The 23,595-nt window shown below is 46.8% G+C and overlaps 2 protein-coding genes across 6 annotated transcripts; one reads left to right on the top strand and one right to left on the bottom strand.

Annotated features, from left to right (window-relative positions):
• Positions 1-694: 694 nt before the first annotated feature.
• sergef (secretion regulating guanine nucleotide exchange factor) lies at positions 695-13,150 on the top strand. 3 transcript variants are annotated; one of them, XM_030366203.1, is made up of 11 exons: positions 695-805; positions 1,017-1,155; positions 1,478-1,630; positions 2,090-2,184; positions 2,312-2,372; positions 2,463-2,576; positions 2,672-2,734; positions 2,840-2,998; positions 3,085-3,251; positions 5,022-5,058; positions 10,058-13,150. In XM_030366203.1, exons 1-11 carry the CDS (start codon positions 782-784, stop codon positions 10,213-10,215), a joined length of 1,170 nt encoding a protein of 389 aa, XP_030222063.1. In that variant the 5' UTR covers positions 695-781; the 3' UTR covers positions 10,216-13,150. The 3 variants fall into 3 exon arrangements, with proteins under 3 accessions (XP_030222063.1, XP_030222064.1, XP_030222065.1); XM_030366204.1 differs by lacking the exon at positions 10,058-13,150 and adding an exon at positions 6,849-10,048; XM_030366205.1 differs by lacking the exon at positions 2,672-2,734.
• On the bottom strand, positions 12,073-23,595 carry kcnc1b (potassium voltage-gated channel, Shaw-related subfamily, member 1b). Of its 3 annotated transcripts, none has more exons than XM_030366201.1 (4): positions 21,568-23,594; positions 17,536-18,451; positions 16,615-16,788; positions 12,073-12,599 (listed from the first exon to the last, which is right to left on the bottom strand). In XM_030366201.1, the coding sequence occupies exons 1-4, from the start codon at positions 22,135-22,137 to the stop codon at positions 12,490-12,492; spliced, it is 1,770 nt and encodes a 589-aa protein (XP_030222061.1). In that variant the 5' UTR covers positions 22,138-23,594; the 3' UTR covers positions 12,073-12,489. The 3 variants fall into 3 exon arrangements, with proteins under 3 accessions (XP_030222061.1, XP_030222060.1, XP_030222062.1); XM_030366200.1 differs by lacking the exon at positions 12,073-12,599 and adding an exon at positions 13,155-15,252 and having other exon boundaries at positions 21,568-23,595; XM_030366202.1 differs by lacking the exon at positions 12,073-12,599 and adding an exon at positions 13,155-15,112.

Here is a 23,595-nt window from a genome sequence, read left to right on the forward strand (position 1 = left end):
ATTCAGGCGGGAAACGCCATAAGCATCCCAGTGGTGAAGAAAAACATTGTGGCCGGACCTCCGGGAGTGAGGTCAAGTGATGTCTAAATCACGAAACTGAGGTTCATCCTTTCAAAGTAATTTAAAGTCGGATTAAGACTAACAAATGTAACAGGATTTAATTGAAAGCTAGAGAGAGTCGACTTTTCTCTTCTATATTTATTTACTTTTGTGTAAATTAATATTGATAATATAATAATTTAAAAAAAAATATATATATTAAAATCATTTTTCTTTTTACTTTCATCTGTATGTCATTGCGGGCCGCCAGGAATGTTTCTGGGGGCCGCCATTGGCCCGCGGGCCGCACTTTGAGAACCAATGGCCTAGAGAGACCTACATATTATTTGCATTGCGGAGCCAGCCAGTCCTGTCCTCCTATGCAAATTAGCCATGTGGGCCAATGTCAATTTGTTTGACGAATGAGTGCAGATCATGATTTGCAGATGCATATCAGTGAAACATATTTTAACTAGCCTACTAAAGCACGCAACGTTTTTTTGTTCTGCAAAATAGAAATAGAATTGCAAAATAGAATTGTACGTCATGAGCGACTTGAGCGACAAAAGCGAACAGAAATATTCGCAGCGAATTTTTATGAGCGACCAAAGCGTCTTTGCAGCGCACACTCGGCAACAGGAATTGCTTTACGACAGTGTCACTCATTCAGAAAACAGGAAGTGCTTTACAGCAGTGTGGCACATGTATTCTACTGGGTAACCCATGGAAACAGATACGTAACATGGAGTTTTGTTTGTACGCGTGGGTAAGTTGAACTAGCTGAAATTAGAAATAATAACAATGCATAGCAATATAAAAATAACATAAATTAAACCGTTGGCTCAGCCGTGTAGTGTTAAAATAATGACGCAGTATCTCTCCATGAGGAGAGCTTTGTGCCAGCGTTGCGTCCAGAAACTCTACCAAAGTAATGGTGATTACTATTATTATCACCCTCTGTGTTATCATACGGCCAGGGAGCCAACAGCTACGGACAGCTGGGAAGGGGCGACGCGGAGGACCTGTCTGATCCTCGGCGGCTGGGTCCGGGTGCTATGCCCTCCGTGCCGCTCCGGGTCCTGCGGGGAGGAGGCGGCCACACGGTGGCTATCACAGGTGTGTGTGTGTGTGTGTGTGTGTGTGTGTGTGTGTGTGTGTGTGTGTGTGTGTGTGTGTGTGTGTGTGTGTGTGTGTGTGTGTGTGTGTGTGTGTGTGTGTGTGTGTGTGTGTGTGTGTGTGTGTGTGTGTGTGTGTGTGTGTGTGTGTGTGTGTGTGTGTGTGTGTGTGTGTGTGTGGTTTTTAGTGTACTGAATATATATGTGTGTGTGTGTGACCTTTATCTTTACGCTCTTGATTTAAACCTGATTTAAATGTGTCCCTCGCTGTTGGTAGATGTTTAGGCCACGTGTTGTGGCGTAATACAGTGTTGTGATTCCAGAGGATGGGGAGGTGTGGTCGTGTGGGCAGAACCACAGGGGGCAGCTGGGGCTGGGCCACACGTCAGACGTCTCCACTCTCCACCCGGGCCCCGCCCTCAAGCAGAGGGTCGTCAACGTGTCCTGTGGTTGGGATTTTACCCTTTTTCTAACCGGTAAGCCCTCGTTTTATATGAATGACGGAACTTATACAGTAGGCCTACTTTAGTATAACAGCACTTGCATGACCATTCATCCATATCATGACTGGGTTTCTAACAATGCAAGCTTAATACAAATGGGTGGAGGGTTCCTTTAAAGGTATGTGATAAATCCAAGGTGGGGAATGGGGGATTATCGCTGCATGTGACCTGTTAACAAGTAACCCTGTAACCCTTCTGTAATCCTGTTAACCAGCCCGGGATAGCATTGACGTTGATGTCAACCTCACCGCTAGACCCCACTTAATCGTACACATACTTAATCGTACTTAAACAGTGATGGCTCTTAGCGCAGAACATGGCATGGGTTACCAACTAGGTCCAATGAACAGGAATGTTTAGTACTAAATGCAATATCCAGTGTCCAGGAATGACTTTCGGAGCTGTTTTGTTGATGTTCTTTTGTGTTAATAGATTGTGGCCAGGTCCTGACATGTGGATCCAACGCTTTTGGGCAACTGGGTGTGGCCAAAACAAGCACCCACTCTGCAGAGCCAGTTCGCGTTGAGGTAAATTGCATGGCAAGCCTGATGTTAACTCAACTCAAGTTGTTTAAACAAATGCATTGAATAATAACGGGTAACCGGGCCAACATCAAGTCGTTATATGACACGTATGGCATCTGAATGTCCACAGAGCCTTGGCGAGCCGGTGGTCAGTGTGGCAGCAGGACTTCGACATGCACTCGCAGTCACCGGTGAGCTCCCCTGCACCCCTTCAGTCACACCTAGACGTAGTTTGACCAGGCGTTATTTCCTGACTCTTTGCCCGTACTTCCTGCCCCCAGACAGCGGCTGTGTGTACCAGTGGGGGTTAGGTCTGTTGACCCACGCCAGGAGAGCAGTAGGCCCAAACTCAGTCCCGCTGCACTTTAACTCCCAGGTGCCCGTGCGTGTACCGGGTAATTTAAAGTTGGTTTGATCAGAATTTAAAATAAATATATAATTTTCTGTACCCATGTAATCATGTAAACAAAGCATGTGCTGGTTTCTCAAGGTTTTGATCATGTGACCGCACGTACAGTAGCTGCTGGATCTGCCCACTGCGTTTGCCTTACAGGTAAATGCTTGTATACAACGATCGTCGCACCCTAGTGACCGTGTTATAATTCATTCTATATCCTACTCAGAACCATTAAGAAATTCATGGTGTTGTGCTGTGTAGGTGGAGGTGACGTGTTTCTGTGGGGCAGTAATAAATATGGACAGCTAACTACAAACGACTGCTTTTCAACCTATCCTGCTCTTCTCAACCGCTCACTCTTGGACGGAGAGGCTGCCACTCACGTGTGGAGCGGCTGGACTCACCTTGTGGCCAAAACAGGTGTGGCCAAAATAAAACAAATGTTTTTCATCATTTAGATTTAGTTTGTCTGTGAAATAAATGGTGTTCTGGTGACTTTCTTTCAGAGAGTGGAAAAGTGTTCACATGGGGAAGAGGGAATTATGGACAGCTTGGAAGAACAGAACCAACCAATCACAGTGCAGTACTGCAGTCAGATGACTCTCCAGTAGTAGAGGACGTCAAGGAGGTCTCGTTTCCTGGGAAGGTCGACGCCCTTTATGGGGCCGAACAGGTATATGTGACCCTTTAAGTGTGATCTACATACTCATTATCATTAGAATAAAGGTCCTGGACAGAGAGGTCTTAATGTGAGACAATAGCACACAGTGTTAAAACATTAGAACAGCAGTAGAAAACTAGAAATTGCATTTCCTGCAGAAAATGCGGTGAGTGCTGTAGTACACAGTGAGGTTGAAAATATATTTTTTAATAAAGCCACATGGATTAAGACGTAAAGAAACGTTAAATGGCTTGAATCAAGTGAAGGGATTTGAACAAAAGTTCAAAAGTCTAAATGGAGTAAACAATGTAAACATGCACACCATTTAAGAAAAAGTAAATGGTTGGAAACAAATAAAGTTACCGCTGAATGAAAAGCGCAAAGCATTGCTAAAAATGCAGAAATGTAAAATGAATTGAAAGAATCTGAAACGGTGTGTGTGTGTGTGTGTGTGTGTTTGTGTGTGTGTGTGTGTGTGTGTGTGTGTGTGTTTAACAGAATAGAGAGCCGGTGCATGATTAAAAGTAGCTCAATAACCGCCCAATCTGGCAACACTGACAACAAAATCTGTAAAGAAGCGCGCGATTCCAAGCTATTCTGAATATTTTAAAAGGGTTAGGATGGAGGAGTCTCTAGGTGAAAATTTTTGGAAGGAGATAGGTCCCAAAGTTTGTAGGGAATAATAAAGAAAGAAAGAATAAAACTTATGAAGAACAATAGTTGAGCGCTGCGTGCAGCACTCAACTAATAAAACCAAAGCACACAAGAGTCTGGGATGCGATGGGCCTATTCTGCAGCTTTTCATGAGTGCAGTTCATGCAAGCCACCAGAGGGCAGCAGACACCGACGGCTGTAGAAACCTGAGGTTGAAGAGTGCCGGCGTCTCTCTAATTTGTAGGCTCAAATGGCTCCTCAGTGATGTACTAACCCCGTATGATGGGGATTGCACATAGCACCAAGCAAATTGTCCCCTTACCCCCGGCCCCCCCTAGTGAAAGGCCTCTCCCCTTTGGGCAATTATGAGTGAAAGGCCTCTCCCCTTTGGGCAATTATGATTGAAAGGCCCAGGGGAGTGTTGCTGTGGACCTGTGGTGTGAGCTGCATTGGGCTGTTGGGAGTTTACTGCCTTTAAAGAGGATGTCAGGGATGAGCCAGGACACAACGCTGGCCCTGTTCACAGATCACTGGTGCTTGTCAGGGAGCGGAGTTGCCTTGCGCACATAAAGCATGAAAGAAGATGGACTAGTCCGAGCGCACCATGAATCTCCTGGCCCAACGCCCTCGTACCACGATATGCACTCCTAAACGCCCACTGTCAGAATCTAGAAAAAACATATTTCCTACAAGGACAATGAAGAGGGCCTTGGTTATCATGTCTGATCCACTCATGGTTTAGAAACCCATGTTTATTTGGAGTGTGATACAGCGGCCGGCTGCATCACCCTTGGAAGAAAACGCTTGAATCATGATCCTTTATCTATATATTTATATAGCACTTGGCCACTCCTCAGCCACAATGCTCATTTATTTAACTTTGAAGGCAGCGTTCAGACTGGCGCGTTGTAAAAAAGCAGTGTGTGTTGAAGGGGGTTCGTTCAGCTGATACAGTTCTCAGCGTCAGATGGAACAGCTGTTGCTGAGCAGTGGGTTTCAGATGAGATGTTGGGCAGATTTGTGGTAGAGCTAAAAGCGATGGATCATTTTTGAATATCTTGAATGGTGCTGCTTGCAATTTGGTTCTGTATTGTGTTACTTATCACCCAAACCTTATTGTCTCTGCAGATTGCTTGCGGGTCTGAGCACAATCTGGCCGTTGTAGGTAAGTGCAATGTCTCACAAATGAACAATGTGCGCTTTGCCAATATCCATTTTGAGTGTTGCAACATCTATCTTGGCTACAAAATAAATGTACTTCAAATTGGTATTAATTGTCATGGACATTTTCCAGGATTTAAGTGCAGCTGATGTATGGAAAAAGAATGCAGTCATGGCCTTATTGCAGTTATTTTTGCACTTTGTTTTGTTTTCCATCCCTCTACCTGGAGACAGATTGCTTAGGTGAAAAAAACAAAAGGGCTCTGGTCTTGTGTGTCATTGATTAGTTTGCCTTCCGCTGCTCAATACATCTTAAAGGGGTAGTTCGGAATTTTGGACAGGGCCTGGGGCCTCATTACAGAAACTTCCTAACTCTGAAATCCTATCCTATCTTGAGATAGGAAGGCATTTAGGGGTGTTAATATTACAGAAGGAGGTTTCCTAACTTAACTTAGGAAGAAATCCTATCTTATCTTAAGATAGGAATTGAACCATTACAGAACTATCCTAAGTTAGGAATTTCTTAAGTTAGGCTCCCTAAGTTAGGTGGCCATACACCCTGTCCTAAGTTCAAAATAACTGAAAAAAATGGCAGCAGCACTGCTAGTGGGTCTGCTGTGTAACAATGAAGACGAGGACGAACGTAACAACAAACGTGATGACTGAAAGGCTACTGAGACCGCATAATGACGTGTTACATTTTCCACTTTTTCTTTATGCTGTCCACCGTCATCAGTACCCCACAAACCGCGGAGACAGCGTCCGACACCTCTTGCCATCCGTTTCCTTTGATCCGCGACGTTAAATTCAGGGAAAATTTGCGGAACAAAAGACTTCTCCTTTCGTCCACCGCCACAACTAATGCCTCCAGCTCGTCGTCTGTAAAGTTGAAAGCCCTCCTCTTCTTGTTTTCCATTGCAATCCCCGCCATGACCGTATAGTACTGCTACAAGCTTGCCGTTATTATTAACCGTTATTAAAGCCTTATATCAATCTCGTGCACATGCTGTGCGCTAGCCTAGCACGAGCAAACTCTGCAACTGGAAGGACTGAAATGTGTTAAACTGTCTCCAATGATAAACAACACTAACTTGGGGATCAGGCCCTACGTCCAATACTCCGAACTACCCCTTCAGGATGATACTGATGATCTCAGACAAAGTCCAAACCCCTCATTAAAGATTTTCAGGATTGTTAAGGAGGTGCTGATGTAAGAAACGGCTGGTGTTTGGCTTGGAACAAGGCGTTCTTTGAATAGCTTGTGGCTCTCTGTATCCAGCGACCAAACGTAAAGCGTGGGGTGAAGCAGCGTTTTATACTTACCGCTACAACACCAGAGGGAACATTAATCCTGGAGCCTCTATCCTGGAGGTCAGCCTCTTGCTCGCTGGGCTATGTTTCAAGAAGTAATTTACATCAGAGAAGAAGAGTCGTATCTTAGACTGAGGCAATTATCTGCATATGCCCGTGAAAGAGCGAAATCAACCACACACACATTTACAGGCACGTTGTTTTCCAATCGAGTTTTTGGAAAGCAGTCACACAAACTGACCACTTTGAGCCGTGGGGCATCAGACATTTCTACACAAGTACATTTTAATTATTCTCACCATTTTACCAGATCAGGTTTGAACAAATTCTATATCCACCTAAAAAAATATGTTCGTTTGAGATGAACACAAACAGATTAACACAAAGCATTTTCTGAAGCACTATCTGGGACCTGTTTTATTTTTATCTTGAGGACAATCACTAATACGATCCCTGCTCGTGCTTCATAATGGCCATCCCCAGGAGACGCACCGCTCCGTGCCTGCGCCGCTTCCTTCCATTCAGCCGAGCTCCGGGTCCAATCAGAGGAGAATCTGTGTGAACCGTGTGTGCGCTCCCTTCCTCCCAACATCCTGTTGGCCTCATGCTAAATCAGGGGTTCTCAAAGTTTGGACAGCTGAGGGCCAAATTAGGAACCCAAAATTTGACTGAGGGCCACCAAAGGAAAAAAAATCTGGCGGGAAACGCCGTCAGCATCCCAGTGGTGAAAAAAAATATTGCACGTGGACCTCTGAGAGTGAGGTCCAGTAAGGAATGTTTCTGCGGGCCGCCATTGACCCACGGCATGGGCGGAGCTTGGGGGTGGCTTTCGGGACTGAAGCTCTGAATCTCACGTCAAAAGCCTATTTTTCACCTCTTGAAAGTGATTTATTTTCATTTTGAAAGAAACAACACATGGAAGCAATGGAAAATGCCATCTCTCGTTTGGTTGTTTAGAACGGTTGCAAGGAAACAGTGACGTTTTCTAAACATTCCCGTCTCTCAGCAGTCTTGTTAAAGTAGCCTCAGGGTGTGTAACAAATATTACCATGGACATTAGAAATTATTTTTCTAAACCAACATCCAGTGATACCGTAGCAGCTGCAGCCCCTGCCAATGACCTGTCAAATGTTTCAGGTCAATGAAAAATTACCTTGATGAGTGCTGGCCGGGAGCAGTAGTGCTGGTGCTAGTGCTAAATAGCCTGCATCGGCTAGCTAGGCTCCTATGATAATTACTCCTTCACACAAAATAGATTAGGCCTACCAGCGTTGTTTAAAATGTCAGAAATCCGTTTTTCTGATTGTGATTCTGTCCCAGCCGATATTGTACAGTGTTGTGTGTTACCAAATGTTACCTTAAATAAAATGTTGAGGTCGACTGAATATCATGAAGAGGTAAAGAATATCCATGTCTGACATATCGGTTATTTTAAACTCAAACTTTATTAACGATTTAGACAAGAAATGTATAGATATTGCGTTGCTGCATTCGCTGTTTTACCAGCAGCCAACATGTTAATGATGTTACAGACGATGAGTGGCTGGTTACTGTCTTGTTTACTTTCAGCTTGCGTCCAAATCCACGTTCATTAAACTTTGACCCCTTTTTAAATGAGTTCCAACAGAGTGATAGATGCGGACAATCCTCTAAAACAATGTAGTACTTATTTGTGTGCACATGTATAATACTTCAGTGCATTATCATTATTATTTTAAATTCAAAAAAATTAAAAGGATAATGATAATGCACTGATATTTTAGTGAGTGAGTAGGCCTAATGATGTTGTTAATCTTGTTTCACAATACTTTGCATTTGTAATGTTTTCTTTCCATTAAATAGAGTTGCGTTATGGGAGAAACATTTCAGTCTCTTCCTTTTTCTTTTTAAATAAAAAATAAAAATGGCAATTAACATGACAAGGCACTTTGAATCTACTGAAAGTTAGTCTCAAATTATAAGTCTAAATGTTCCCATTGTAGTTAACATAAAATTCTCTAGAAGTCAATAGTTAAGTGGTTATTGTTTCTTTCCATTAAATAGTATTGTCTTGAGCAGGCTCTGCAACTGAAAATGTAGGCTATGAATTAGAAGAGATTTAGGATTTGCCAATGTCCAGCAGGTCACCCTAAAATGGACTAGAATGCAGGAAATCGCATTTTAGAAATTCCAATTTTTCTGAGGGAGGACCCCCAGACCCCCCTCTGGGCTAAGCCCCGGATGTACACAAAGTCTGCCTCCGCCTCTGCGGGCCGCTCTTTGAGAACCAATGTGCTAAATAAATAGAAAAGGCATCAGAACCGGGTTGGAGGGCTGAGAGAAGAGTGCTGCTATTCCTGGTGCTGAAGTAGGACAGGCGAGGGAAGCGGGGAGCAGGGGGCGAGGGGTGAGGGCGTGAGGCAGCCGAGGGCTATCTGTTGCTGCCAGCCCTCCACCCCTCTGCCAATTTACACCTGAGAGAGTTGTCTCCGCCGCCGCCGCCGCCCGGCGCAGAGTGGGCTGGCGTCACGCGGTGCGAGAGGCACGCTGAGATCAGACGGAGCGCGGCGCTAGGCTCTGCAGCTCAGCGGATACAGGCCCCGGGTATCCGCTGTTTTCCCGCTGGGTATCCGCATCTCTTATACTCCGGCTGTTCTATCTAAATGACCCACCTATATTGAACTATCATAGCCACATTAGGTTCCACAGGGAGTGATGCAAGTACCTGTTTAGATTACCCATACTGAAGCCTTAAGGAGGAACGGCTGAGCCCACAAATGTTAAACAATACTCACTTTATTTAAACTGATGCTGGTTTCATGGTGTCCGCAGTGATCAGTTGTGGCTTCTGTCTTGTTTACCGGGCGATGGCCTTGGATCTTCTCTGAGCTTCTTTTCTTTCTTGGTCACACCGCTTTGTTGTGCGAGGAGCATTTGTGCAGGCTCTGCGTTGCCATGGAAACACCAATGTGCTGTATTCCAGTCAGCGTGTCCATGAATTAAGCCTTTCAAACACTTATTTTTTTCTTACTGACGAGAGATTTCAATGCGTGTCATTGATGATAGTAATCAGGATGTTAACTGAACCCTTTCTCTGCCTCACCCTTTAGGTACAGAATAAACTGATGTTTGTGTAATGCATAGAAAATGTCTGGCAGTAATTCACGTTGACATAAGCTGCTGGCGTGACATCTTGGTGGTTTCTGCAGAAAACATATGCGTTGGTTGGCAGCCCTAAAGCCATCGCTATACCATTATCCTATAGAACCAGCCCTTGATCTTATAGAAAGAACCGGAAACCAAGAAAAATTCAGAAACGTAGAAAAAGAAATGCACCAATTTAAAAGGGCACAACTGTGCAACAAGGATAACTTGAAGATGTGTTACCCTTGAGAAAGCAGGCTCCCTTCTGTTGCCATGGCGATGCAGCCTATTAGGTAACTGTGTTGCCATGGCACGTGTCTCCTCAGTGATGCAGACCTGACCACACCCACTAACAAGCTCACCAGCTGAGAACATGGAGAGCTCCGTTACTGGGCCGGTGTCAGCGCTGTGCATAGTGAGAGGGGCGCTCTGTTTGATTCAAAGCAGCTGGATTGAAACAGGTTGCTACAGGTTATAGGCTAATGATTGTTGTGTATTTTTGTCCGGGCTCACTGTTTAGAAGCCAAACCTCAGACTCCTGCCTAACCAACACTCTGTCTGCTTCTCAGGGAACTGTCTCTTCTGCTGGGGCTGGAACGAACACGGGATGTGTGGCGACGGCTCACTGACGGATCTCCCCCGGCCGCAGCCCGTCTCCGCTCTCAGGCCCGTTGTGATTGGCTGTGGAGCGGGCCACTCTTTGGCCCTGTGCGCAGTGGAACGGTGATGGCCGCGGTAATCTGAAGCTGGCCGTGTGCGATTATCGAACATGGAGCCCATCAGAGAGACGTTGATGGCACAAAACAAACGACTCCAAAGTAACTTTGCAACACTGCTCGATAAGTTTGACCTGCTGCAAAGGCCTTTTTGTGTGGGAAGTCTCACACAGCATAAACACTCACTGGTTCAGCTGGAGGGGGCATTATGTGAGGTGTGGAATGGACCATTATGTCCCTTATATCATCCTTTCAGTTTGATGGATGTGATGGGAGAGGGCGACTTTGGCCGTTCATATGCCCCCCCCCACACCCCTTCTCATTGTTGGCCTGCCATATTCATCTTCTCCAATTGAGCAGGGCAGTTATGAATGGTTGGGGGGGAGGTGGAGCAGAGGTGGGAGAGGGTCCATGTTTTATTGCGGTGATCTTCAGTGTCAACCGCAGTCAATCTAGTGGTGGTCCACCCTCTGTACTGGGACTCTCATGGCCATGGTGATTTACTGCCAATGTATAGACTGACTGTAGGCGCTGTGCTTTCTCTGGGCCTGCCAGCTGTCATTAGCCCTCGTCACATTTGATGGATATGATGACTGTCAGTCGAAAGGCCCTCCATCATATGGAGTGGTTTATGTTTGTAGTAAACATTTTATCTTGCATTTTTACATGTGCAATATTGTTGAAAGCATTTTCACCATTGAGTTCAATGTCAAATTTATGAAAATGCCAATTTATTATTTGCTTCCCGGAGTGGTTCAAGAGAGTTAAGTCAACACTTGTTGAAAAAGGATGACGTCGGTGTAGTTTTTATTTTTCACTATTTATTGTACAAGCCTGAATTTTCATTGGTCAGAAAAAGTCACAAGAGAAACCCTTAACAACAAACTGATTGAAACGAGCACTTAAACACCACCTTAACTAACTTCAAAAGCACGGTGCTCTGGAAACAAACAGTCTGACGTTCCTCCAAACGGCACACATTAGTCAGCCACCGCTAGAGAGATCAACCTCATCAATGACCCGTTGCCACGGTTTTTCTCCTTGTCCTCCGCAGTATTGGTCGGTTACCAGCTCCCTCCCTGCACTGGCTCTCAGTGGCACGCCCACATATGTGATTCCTGTTTGCATACTGATCTTATTCTGGGATGTTGGCAGTGTGTTGCAGTGGTTTGATTGAAACGTTGGTCCATGACCAATCGAGTAGCTCTTTCAAAGGCACGAGCTACGAGTTAGCTTACAGTGTGTGTGTGTGTCGGTGTTGATATGTCCTTTGGATATTGAAGGCAAATCGGGGTCTCCGTGTAGGCTTGTTTGCCCTTTGGGTAGGCCATTTGTAGTGTTTCAGCGATGATATGAGTGAATGGTTTATAAATCAGTACATATTTAAAAAATCTTCAGTTAGTCGTGTTTTTCAAGTGGAAGGGTTTTGAAAAACAGAGGCACTTCTCCAATGTATTTATATTCTGCAATTGTTTTTGTTGTTGATCAAATGGGAGTGCATAAAGAGCAAAACAGGCCAATTTCACACGATTGTCGGTTAAAAAAAGGTTATGTATAATAATTACAATGGCAGTAACTGTTATTGTCGTCTGAAATAGACAAGAATGTTAAAATGTCAACATCTAATTCATGTTGTATGTATATTTGCTAAACAAACAGCATATTAGGTCATGTAAGAATACCAATATTAAAATCACTCCATTTTACTGCCTCACAAATACTGCTATTATTTAATTAGATTAAGTACAACCTCTATTTCTATTATACCTATTCAATGCCCAACCAACGGATTAAGATGTGAAAGTTCACTAGTGCAAAAAAGCATATTTGAATATAACAAAAAAAGTGCAAGTTAATTTCTTGTTTTCTACTTTCAGGCGGCCATGAAGTGACACTGGTATTCTAGGGTGATGAACACTGAGCAACTGTACATTGTTAAGCTTCATTTTTTTTTTTGCCTGAAGATGCACACATATAGTTGATGATCACGCAAAACATTGGTATACACAACTTCAGCACACAAAAGCAGATATAGAAATATACAGCACTGGCACACAACAAAAATGGCACACAAAGTTACAACACAGTAACCAGTCACAGATACTGATCTACGTAAGGCTTGACAACAAAACTCTCTGCTACATCTATTCTGAGTTTGGGATGTACAGGTTGTCAATGTTACACCCCTTATCCAAATACTGAGACACGCACACACACACACACACACACACACACACACACACACACACACGCACACGCACACACAGTCCCACACTAGAGCTGTATTAGGTAGGGGCTGGGCTGTTATGGGTCATACACATAGTGGTCGGTACACCATGGTTCATTACACAAACTGATTCTGTTGCTGGTCTGCTCCGTGGCGCTCGGTGGGTCTCTATAAACATATAAACAAATAAAACAATAAAAACAAAACAACACAAAATAAATTATTACACCGATGAACGTTTGAATAGCGACATTTGATGGGGGTGACGGAGCGGGTGGAGAGGGTGGAGGGATGGACGACCAGCCCGTTGGTCGCGGCGAGGGGAGCATACTGGCGTTGGTCTCTCATGGTAAACGTGGGGTTTACCATGTCCTCCCCATGCTGTAGGCCTCAGACCAACGCGTGGCCGTCTGTGTGCGGAGGTCTACGGTACACAGGGCGGTCCACATGCTGCTCATGCTGTTCTACAGGTGGAGCTACCGAGAGGTCTGGTGGTTCATGCGTTAGTGTGCGCTCATGCTCTCACGCCCCCCCCCACCCCCCCACACACATACACACACACACACACACTCTGCCGCTCCCTGGAGCTGCACCGTGGCGTTAGTTGGGTTAATGGTTAATGGCGGACACTGGCCAACCGTGAGGAGAAACCAGCTCCCACTGGTTTAGCGAGCCGAAGTGTACCCTGGTGCTGTTGAATAAAAACACATTCTAAAACACCCGTTGTGTACAAAATTTATTTCATGCATGGAACTTGTATTTACATATCTTTTTTATTTCAATACTGTTGCATAAATGTAAAATACATGCATTAACTTTTTCCAAAGAGTTCACATCCCCTAATTAATTGTATTTTTTTTTTTATTGTTTAACCTTAAATTGCATTGAGTTCACCTGCATCTCATTACATAAAATCTTCACAAGATCATTTTTTTATGTCCATTAATTACCACAGCAATAGACAAAACTCATGAATGTAAAAACAATGCTCAAACAGAATGAGATATTTTATGAATTACTCAAGCTATATTATAGTCGTTAACATTTTTTATGTGTCATCTTACAACTTGTTAAAGTGCCAGAAAAGACGTGTGCATATATAATGGGGTGTTATCAAATGTCTGTATGTGACGTATTGATGCTTGGGATCAACACAGCGGTCAAATATACCCTTTAGGAGACATAATATTTTAGGTCAATATTATGGTTGGTGTCATTGTTGGCTCTATAGAGTTCCAGGCTCCATCTCTCCTACTGGCTGCTTTGCTTAGGAACACAACCCTCCCTGTCAATCCAGATATAATCGGTTCATAGACCTCAACTTAAAACCTACCCTTGTTACATCCATTGGATTAATTATTTTGATCAAACTGTCAGAGGATATGTATGTGTGATTGCACCACATGCAATAAAGCACTCATTGCACTGTTATGAGCACAAGATTGAATATGTTGATGCTACAATGTGGGCACTCATGCTTTCCCTCCTACATTCGTTCAACAACTCGTATGTCCTTCCAATATATGAAGGCACAGCACAAATGTAATGGTCAAACATTGTTTCAATTGAGAGAAGTCACTGCAATGAGCGCAGTGTTTCTCGTGGCTGGTTTGTAATACTGTCTTAAAGTGAGTGAGTGAGTGACGCTCATAACAGCGCCAGTTAGCTTTATGATAAAACATGTTCAATGTGGCTATTTTTTTTGTTGAAGCCCCAGTCAAAATATACACATTCAATTTGTATAATATTTGGGGGAAAGGCAAAGGATGGTAGCTACATAAAAATCTTCTGCTTTGATTGAGTCTCTTTTGTAAAGCTGTTTCAAAATGCATAAAATTAAGATACTCCTTTGAATGAAAACAAATTTAAAAAAGTTTTTTTTCCATACAGTTACTGCAATACAGTGAGCTTCTGGAGCAACATATCATGTGGTTCATGCAAACGGACAGATGTTCCTCTGTTGACATTATATTATTCATCACTAGTATCAGTAATTGCCATCATTTTCATTTTGCATCTTACATCAAGAACATCGTGTTCATAAATTTGGATTGCCACTCAACTAATAGCAGTTCTTGTCTTGGTTTTTTTTGCACTCATGGAATAAAATTTTGCAACATACAAAGCACTTTGGAGAAGTTCCCTTAACAGCTGGCAAAAGTATCCCTCAGATACGTTTTCAAAGCCACATATTGTTATTGTTCAGCATATATATGTATATATATATATAGATATATATAAATAAGCAAAATGAGGGGGTGTCACATCTTATGAAATCGTTTTCTTTCACAAGTGTTTCAATTAGCAGATGAGATCTGAAGGGTTACAGGCTGAGACAGCGAGAGATCAGAAGCAACCGAGCATCAGGCAGAGAATAGAGATGTCAAAGAAGGAGATGGGGTCTAGACTCTACTGAAATGACCCATGCAGAGTGGCACGATGACTCTTTATGTCTTTATAAGTCGAGGTTGGGATGACACCCAAGGAAAAGGGCCAATTGGGGGGAACTCTAGCAAGGGTCGGATACAGAGTTACTGGATGGAGGTGGCGGTTGAAAAAAAGGTGCAAGAACGAAGGTTTTCCAAAGAAAACGATTTAGACGGGAAAAGGTTGAGGAGAGGTGTGGCGGGGATGAAAGCTCACACCTGAGTCCGCTGCATTGTTTCTGTGGGTCAACCATGCTACATAATGGATGGGATGGGAGAATGTGAGTGTTGCATTAGACAGGGCGGGCTGCAGGGCAGGGCGCACACCGAGGACACTCCTGAAGCGTCCTCGCTCATGCCAGACATGCTGTTAAGACTCCAAGGCTTTTCATAACCTTTGGTTGGAAAACAGAGAACGTTCTGAGTACACGGCTGCCACCGCAACGCTGCTGCTGCTGCTGCTGGTGCTGCTGCTGCTGCTGAATCCATGAACACAATGGCTCTGGCGCTTTCATCTTTTGATTAGGCTACACCTGTTGCTTTCTTGGTTCTGACTCAAAGTAAACAGGTCAGCACAGACTTGGTATTTCTATATATATAAATGTAGATGGTTAGTCTCCATGCGTTTGAGTGCATCAGGAGTCAAAAATAAATAAACAAATAAATATAAAATAAAACAGACTGCATGCACCAGGTGGTATTTGGGATGGTTTCAGAGTTTGACACTCGTTCTTTTTTTAGTTCCAGAGGCATGGGTAGATCCTACAGCAGGGTCACTCTGTATGCAAAAATAGATGTGCTTGTTGCACATATGTAATCAAAGTTCAACTAAAATACACAATTCAATGTGCTGCTATGGGTGTGCTTATGGGTTCGGAGGGGGGCTGTACAGCTGACATACCAAACCTCACACTGAAGCCTTTTCTAGAAGGCAAACGAGTCGCCGTGTTTTTTTAATCCAAATGTTTTTTTTTCTCCTTCAACCTACAAACTGTTGACTTGTAAACAAGGTGGTTTTAGTCAGCAGTGCTGCTGGTGTCATTAGAAGGATGCCACTGGACAAGCGGCCATTTTGTTTCCATGTGTGTTGTGCTCCTAAACCATCCTGATAACACCGTCCCAAGACACACATGCATCATTATGCAGCAGAGCAACGATTCCCTGGTTGGGGAGTCAAACACATACACACATCGCTGACCACGTGTAGCACACAAATACCTCCGTAGGTGTTTAGAACAACACATTGTTGTTTATATAAAACTCTGAAAATATTGTTTCTTGGGTTTCTTTTTCTTCTCTTTTACATAAATAAATAGTGGTAAGCAATATGAATGGATTAAAAAAATATATCATGTCGCTGGGGAACACTCCTTGGTTAATCTTTCTGGCGATTGTGCTTGGGCTTGGGGTGTTCTAAAGACTGGGAATATGTGCGAATTGTTAGACACGGTATTCATGCGACCGATGCGAGGAGAGGGGAGGACGGGGGAGTCGAGAGAGGATAAAGCTAAACCGAGGTTTGACGTTGTGGTTCGTGTGTGTTCATGTGTGCGTTCACGTGTATGTGTTCGTGTGTAAGTGTCTGTTGGGATTAATCGAGGTGAGATGCCTCGCCAAGATAAGAGAGGGAACATGCAAGAGAGAGAGGGAGAGAGAGAGAGAGAGAGAGAGAGAGAGAGAAGGGCGAAAGGGAGCAGCATCCCGTCTATTGTGTCAGTGCCTTACGGTGGCCTGTGATTGGCTGTTACTGTACGTACCCCTCCTCCCTTTGCCCCCGGCGTGGCTGGGCCGCTCCGCCTTGGGCACCAGGTAGCAGGGCCGCTCGCCGTCGCTGGGGTTGAAGGTCTCCTCGGGGGAGACGGCCTGGTCGATATGGGGGCAGTCCTCGTCTGCCAGAGCCGCGTCGGCCGCCTCGCCGTTCAGCTTGGACTCTGGGGGGCCGGGGGGGAGGCGCGGAGGAACAGACACAAACAGGACTCGTTGGGGGTCGGCTCGGCACAGGAGGTAGAGCAGGTTGACTTGGAACCGGATACTTGCTAGTTCGAGCCAAAAAGATCCATCCCTCCAGTGCGGGGATTGTCTTGAGTCGAGAGGCTGAGCGTCTTATATAATTATTGACAATGCACTCCAAAATACCATGGTATCTACCATACCAAGTGTACATGTGGAAAGTCCTAGCAGCGGTATTTAATTTAGCTGCCTCATAAGTCATGATACCATGTTATGCTCGATGTGTCTATAAAGCGTACTCACTATGCTGCCAGTGATATATATATCTTTCATCTCCAATGACAATACACCGAATGTGAAAGTAAACCCACAGTAATGTGTTTTTAATGCCCTCTGCACGATTGTTGCGTTGTGATGTATTCCAAGGATAGCGGGTCCAGCCGTGGGCCTTAAGAGGCAGGGTGAGTGAGTCACTGCGCTAAGAACTGCAGAATCAATAGCTGCTATCCTCAGGCCCATCTTTACGTTCTCCCATTCAGCATCAGAGATGCCAGCCATCACACTGTCCATTGATTCATCAGATACGTGTTCATTTGTTTAACCCCGACCCCTGACTCATCCATTAGCGTAAGAAGACCAGGAGACCGCCGGGGCGCGCCCCCACACCTAGGGGGGAACACCGCACAGAGGGGCCACATGAGTTCTGAGCTCTGATCAGAGGGTCCTACCTTGGAACTTGATCTCAAAGACGTCGTCGTGGGCGATGGGGCTCTGGTGCTGGGAGCTGATGCTGGACTTACAGTAGTCGGGCGAGCCGGGCCGTGGGGCCCGCGGGATGTGCTTGTTCTTCTTCTTGGGCAGCTTCTGCTTGGCCATGGCCAGGGAGTAGTACATCCCGAAGTTGTTGACAATGACGGGCACTGGCATGGCGATGGTGAGCACCCCGGCCAGCGCGCACAGTGCCCCCACCAGCATGCCGGAGGTGGTCTGGGGGTACATGTCGCCGTAGCCCAGCGTGGTCATGGTCACCACCGCCCACCAGAAGCCGATGGGGATGTTCTTGAAGTGAGTGTGGTTGCTGGCGTGGGGGTCGTTGGGGTTGGCGCCGATGCGCTCAGCGTAGTAGATCATGGTGGCGAAGATCAGCACGCCCAGCGCCAGGAAGATGATGAGCAGCAGGAACTCGTTGGTGCTGGCCCGCAGCGTGTGGCCCAGCACGCGCAGCCCCACGAAGTGACGCGTCAGCTTGAAGATGCGCAGGATGCGCACAAAGCGGACCACGCGCAGGAAGCCCAGCACGTCCTTGGCCGTCTTGGAGGACAGGCCGCTGAGGCCCACCTCCAGGTAGAAGGGCACGATGGCCACGAAGTCAATGATGTTCAGGGCGTTGCGGATGAAGTCCAGCTTGTTGGGACAGAACGTTATTCGCATGAGGAACTCGAAGGTGAACCAGGTGACGCAGACGCCCTCGATGTAGGTGAGGAACGCCACCGTCTCCATCTCGGAGTAGATGTGCTCCACCGTCACATTGTCCACCGTTTCCACCTCGGTGCGGTTGATGATGGGGTTGAAGGCCTCGTGGGTCTCCAGGCAGAAGGTGGTGATGGAAACGAGGATGAAGAAGAGCGAGGCCAGAGCAATCCACTGAGGAGGAGACGGGGTCGGAGAGAGAGGAGGAAGGGGGAGGGGGGGGGGGGGGGGTGGAGAGTGGGGGGAGAAGATGAGAAGAACATGAAGAAACCTGAGAACAGTAACACCCACACACACACACACACACATACACACATACACAGACACACACACACACACACACACACACACTGTAATCAAGCTCAGATGCCTGGTAACGATTCCTAGCAAGAAGCACTGAGATGAATCCATTATCTGAGACTATGAGGGGACTACTTTGGTAATGACATTGAAACACAATGTAACCCCACACTCCCTCCTACCATAACACCCCCCCCACACACACACACACACACACACACACACACACACACACACACACACACACACACACACACACACACACACACACACACACACACACACACACACACACACACACACACACACACACACACACCCTGCCCATTCAGTATACATGTGCCCACTTAATATTTGGGTCCATGTTCCCGCCCTGAGCCTTGGTTCGGAAGGCTCACTGTACACAGGGGATGTGAGCGGTCATTACAGCAGGAGCCTCTCCTCCCTGGAGCTGACTCAAGGTCAGGCCGTGTTCAAACGCTGCCTCACAGACCGTACCCACCTCCCAGAGAGACCTGATCGGAGTCTCAGCAGGAGCGCAGCGCGCACAGAGCACAGAGCACAGAGCACAGAGCAGTGTCCATTCAAGGGCCTGTTGACTCAACTGTCGGCTGTTGGAAATAAGTATCCTGATCAATGGATCATGCGTATTTATGGACAAACTGATCATGAACTCCATATTTCATGAATAAGAGTCAGTAACCCATCCTCCATACATAGAGCTGCTCTCCTCTCAACTGCTCCCATTGGAATAAGGAGCTTGTTTGGATGTATGGGGGGGCGGTCTTCTCCGTGGCTATAACTCACATGTCAGCGTGCCAACCGGTGCTCTGTGGGCTAATGAGTGCGAGTGAGGACATGTTATCTCTCCATCCATGCTGTAATTGCATAATGGGATCGGAGGAAGGCGACCAGAGAAGTAGTGCTTTGTGCCAGGGCAAGTCAGGGCTTGAAGAGGTGAGAGGCTTGTATGCTCACACTCACACACACACATAAACAGGGGCCCTTGCAGACACACACACACACACATGCACAAAGACACACACACACACGCAGGTGCCCTCGCAGACACACAAACACACACGCACACACACACAAACACACACACACTCACACAAACACGCACACACACACGCGCAGGTGAAACACGCACGCACACACGCGCAGGTGACCTCGGCACACGCACACACACATGCACAGACACACATGCACACACACAAACACAAACATACAGACATAGGTCTACACACAACACAAATGCGTACACACGTACACCTAAGCACACAGGCATGCCTGCAGGCAAACCACACGCACACAATCACATCTGTGCACCCGACACACGTACACACACACACACACACACATATACACACACACACACACACACACACTCATATCACATGCTCAGATGTATATCCACTATCATTGCCCTGCTAAGGCAACCTCCAAAGAAAGCAGCAGCAGAGTGACATGTCTAATATTCATAAACAGCCCATAAATAGTCCTGTTATCGACTGGCTGTCAGGGCGGGCTGTGCTCTAATCTTGATAAATGCTCTTTCCACTCCGCCCACTTAATCCTGGTTTTCCACCATCTCGCCGTTAACGCATGCAACCCAAAGTATGTGTACAGCAATAGCCACCTGAATAATATATTTTGTTGTTAATTGATTCTAAAACTAGTTGTTGAATTGCTTAACATAACACAGATGCCAATTAGCAATGACCAATTAGCTAGGACGTTTCCTGGTGCCAGGAACCAACCGAGCCAGCAAGAAACGATCACGCTGCTTCTTATATGATGCAAAGAAGATGAAAGCGTTCAGCTCAGCTCTGATTTGCTGTTTACAGCAGCACTGGGGTCTAAAGACCCCAGCTTAACAACACTATTGAAGAATGTTCACAGTGGGAATCACCTCGCACACGCTCTGGTTTTCTAATGATTACATCTAGAAAGTCTCCTCCTGATCATGTTGCAGTGAAGGGAACTCCAGTTCTACGGGATCTTTCTTTAGCAACCGTCTGCCCGCTGTGAATACAGTGTGGAATAAATCCAGAGGTTCACATCAGATTAATCTCCTTTGTAGACTTAGCTGTGGCAGTCCCCAGTGGCGTCTGGGTCCCCTCAGTGATACGGAGTCAGTACAGGCCTACAGTGAGCTGAATCCAACTAAAACGGAGGGAAACTGGTCCTCATTAATAAACAATGCCACTGTAGCGGGGGTGTATTCATAGTGTGAGACCTACGGGTCGACAGCCTATCAGCACGGCCGTCTGCCGAACCAGCAGGCCTGCTGGGCGTCTGAGGCAGGCCAAGTCCTAAGTCCTCTCACCGTTGGACCGATGAGGAAGCCTCTGCCTAACTGGAGGACTGCCCACAACGGGTCCCAGAATCCCACCTCTGACACCAGTTCTGTCTGGAGGTCTGCCAAGGCGTGGAGCCAGAGTCCGGGGCGGTTAGTTTGTGGCTGACCTATTTATCCACGTAGCCAGCCAGGCCAGGTGCTGTCGTCCTGGAGGTGTCTTCTCAAACCCAATGAGGGGGTTATTGGGTTTGAGGAGACACCTCCAGCCGCCACACCCAACCCCCAACATCAGGCATAACTTCCATGGAGGGCAGCTTGGGGGAGTCTGGCAGTGGGGGAGGGAATACGGGGGGTGGGATTGAGGGAGAGGGGGTAATGATTCACATGCAAATAGATTCCGACAGATGAAGTCATTGGTCGATGTTTTCCCCCTCTCTACCTAGAGAGCGGCAGACTCTTCAGGGAGGGCCGTTTCAAGGTCGACACCCCCCCCCCCCCCCCCACACACACACACACACACGCTCTGAAACCACGTGCTCAAGTAGGCCGTGTCTCTGCTCCTGCTTCTGTCCAGAAACTGAAGACTGGGGATTCTTTACAGGTACTTGTTTCAATGTGTGCGGGTTTCGAATTAACAAAAACAGAAACACTAAGGCACCGCCCACCGGGCCTGTAACACACTCACCCTTGCATATTTGGAGGAGTAGGGGTCCTCAAACAGAGCCCAGACCCGTCTCTGCCACCTGCCCCACGAGCCGCCGTGCCGGACCCCCGCCGTGTCTCCCAGCGCCAGTCTCCGCGTCATCTCGTCCGCCTCGTCCACCTCCCCGTGCTCCACGTCCTGCTCGGTGGGGTCATCGTTGCCTAGGTCCAGCAGGGCCCCCCCGGCGAAGCTGTCGAGGGCCTCCTCGGCCTCCCGGTGCTGGCGGTACGTCATCCAGCAGCATGGCTCCACGTCCGTCTCGTCGATGCCCCAGAAGGCCAGCTCCTCTTCGTAGAGGGGACCGCACACGTCCGCGGGGCAGTGCAGCTTACCTGTTCGGTAGTAGTTGAGGATGTGCGCGAAGACGCCCGGGTGTCGGTCGAAGAAGAACTCCTCGATGTTGGCGTCATAGTCAAAGTGGTTGGGCGCGTCGGGCTCGGCCAGCCAAGACAAGCGGGTGCCAGGTAGGGTGCGCAGGGTGCTGCGGTAGGTCTGATGTCTGATCCCTCCCACGTTTATAACAATGCGATCCTTGTCGTCGCTCAAGCCCATTGCGTCCCCTAGGCATTTCTCCTATAAGTTCCCTTCATCACAACGGCAACTCTCCGCGCAGCCGAACGCATGCATGCAACACATGCAGCAGCACCCAGTGGACGAGCGGGGAGAGGCGCACCTAGAGCAGAGAAGGAGCTACTAAAAGAACATCCGTCTGTCAGTGATAACGACACAATGATGCTTACGATGCATTGGGGAGCTCTCCTTCGACCCCCCGTCTGCTATTAATTCCACCCAATATCTCTCCGAGCGTCTGCGTGTGTGTAGATTACGCACGCCGGGTTCAGTCGCTGGGCTCCCTGGAGGGGTTGAACTCTGAATCTAAAACGAGTGTCGCCGATGGTCTCACATTCAGAACGGTCGTCTCATCATCGGTGTATCCAAAAAAACCCGACTGTGCTTGTTCAAACGGGTTCCACCCCAATATATCCACGGCATGGACCGGGAGGAGGAGAGGCAATAGATCACTCAGCTGTTGACATTCACAGCAAGGTGACCGCGGTGCTGAAGGGACAGCGCCTGGTCCAGAGCCCGGAGACAGAGGGACCCACCGTCTCCTGGATCACTCCCCTCCTGTTGCCGACCAGTTCATCCACCCGATGGCGAGCCCGCTTCCTCCTTCCAGGATGGAGAAGGAGAAGAGACAGTGGATCGATTATCTCAACGTCTTTATCCTAATAACAATTTATGTTTCACCGAAAGGGAAAGCATCTCTTTCCATTCATGGGTCTCCTGCTGTCTGCTCCCTTGTTGTGCACACCTAGACCCGATCCTGTCTGTTCCGTGTGGCGGTGAGAACGAGGCGCGCAGCAGATGGGAGGGCAGGCAAACAAAAGACTAAAGGCTGCTGAGCACCAGGTCGGCTGCTGATCGCTGTTCATCTGAGTTGTGGTTCTTCAGACGAGCTTGTCCAGCGGAGAACATCCTGGAGCAGATTGATGAACAAAATAAACTGTTGAATACTCCCATGTAGGATTGTGTTCCTGTGTGTGAGGCGGTGTGTCACCAGAGAGGTGTGTCCCTGCTGAAGCATTACGCGATTCGACCTCTACCATTCAAGAATCAGATTTTAACGCTTTGTTCCGATGGCAACGACGTTACGCACCAAATGGACTCGACGTGCTATTGACAACAACTCTTTGTCTCAATTATTGATAATTAAGAACTTTGGGTAATGATGATGTGTTATTGAATGCATTATGCCTCCCGAGCTGTCCGCCTAATGAGCCCCCATTAGAGGAGCTGCCAGCAGAGTTCGCTGTCGGGTCAGATAGGAAACTGCCTCTGGCTCTGCTCCTTTAGTTCTACCTCAGGGGCAAATCTTTTCATTCCGGTGAAGCTCTTAGTAAATATATTTTGATTTAACTTGTCACGGGCCTTCTTTCGTTCTTTCGTTCTTTCTTTCGTTCGTTCGTTCTTTCTTTCGTTCTTTCGTTCGTTCTTTCTTTCTTTCGT

This window comes from Gadus morhua, chromosome 9, assembly GCF_902167405.1.
Source record: "Gadus morhua chromosome 9, gadMor3.0, whole genome shotgun sequence".
Taxonomy (NCBI): Eukaryota; Metazoa; Chordata; class Actinopteri; order Gadiformes; family Gadidae; genus Gadus; species Gadus morhua.

Excerpts from the sequence above, each read along its gene's own strand:
- kcnc1b (XM_030366200.1), bottom strand. The coding sequence starts at position 22,137 with ATGGGCTTGAGCGACGACAAGGATCGCATTGTTATAAACGTGGGAGGG. Across the intron at positions 18,452-21,567 it reads ACTCCTCCAAATATGCAAGG|TGGATTGCTCTGGCCTCGCT; the intron begins GTGAGTGTGTTA and ends TCTCCTCCTCAG. Across the intron at positions 15,253-16,614 it reads CGGGGGCAAAGGGAGGAGGG|GTTATGAAAAGCCTTGGAGT; the intron begins GTACGTACAGTA and ends TTCCAACCAAAG.
- sergef (XM_030366203.1), top strand. The coding sequence starts at position 782 with ATGGAGTTTTGTTTGTACGCGTGG. Across the intron at positions 2,185-2,311 it reads CAGAGCCAGTTCGCGTTGAG|AGCCTTGGCGAGCCGGTGGT; the intron begins GTAAATTGCATG and ends GAATGTCCACAG. Across the intron at positions 2,373-2,462 it reads ACATGCACTCGCAGTCACCG|ACAGCGGCTGTGTGTACCAG; the intron begins GTGAGCTCCCCT and ends TCCTGCCCCCAG.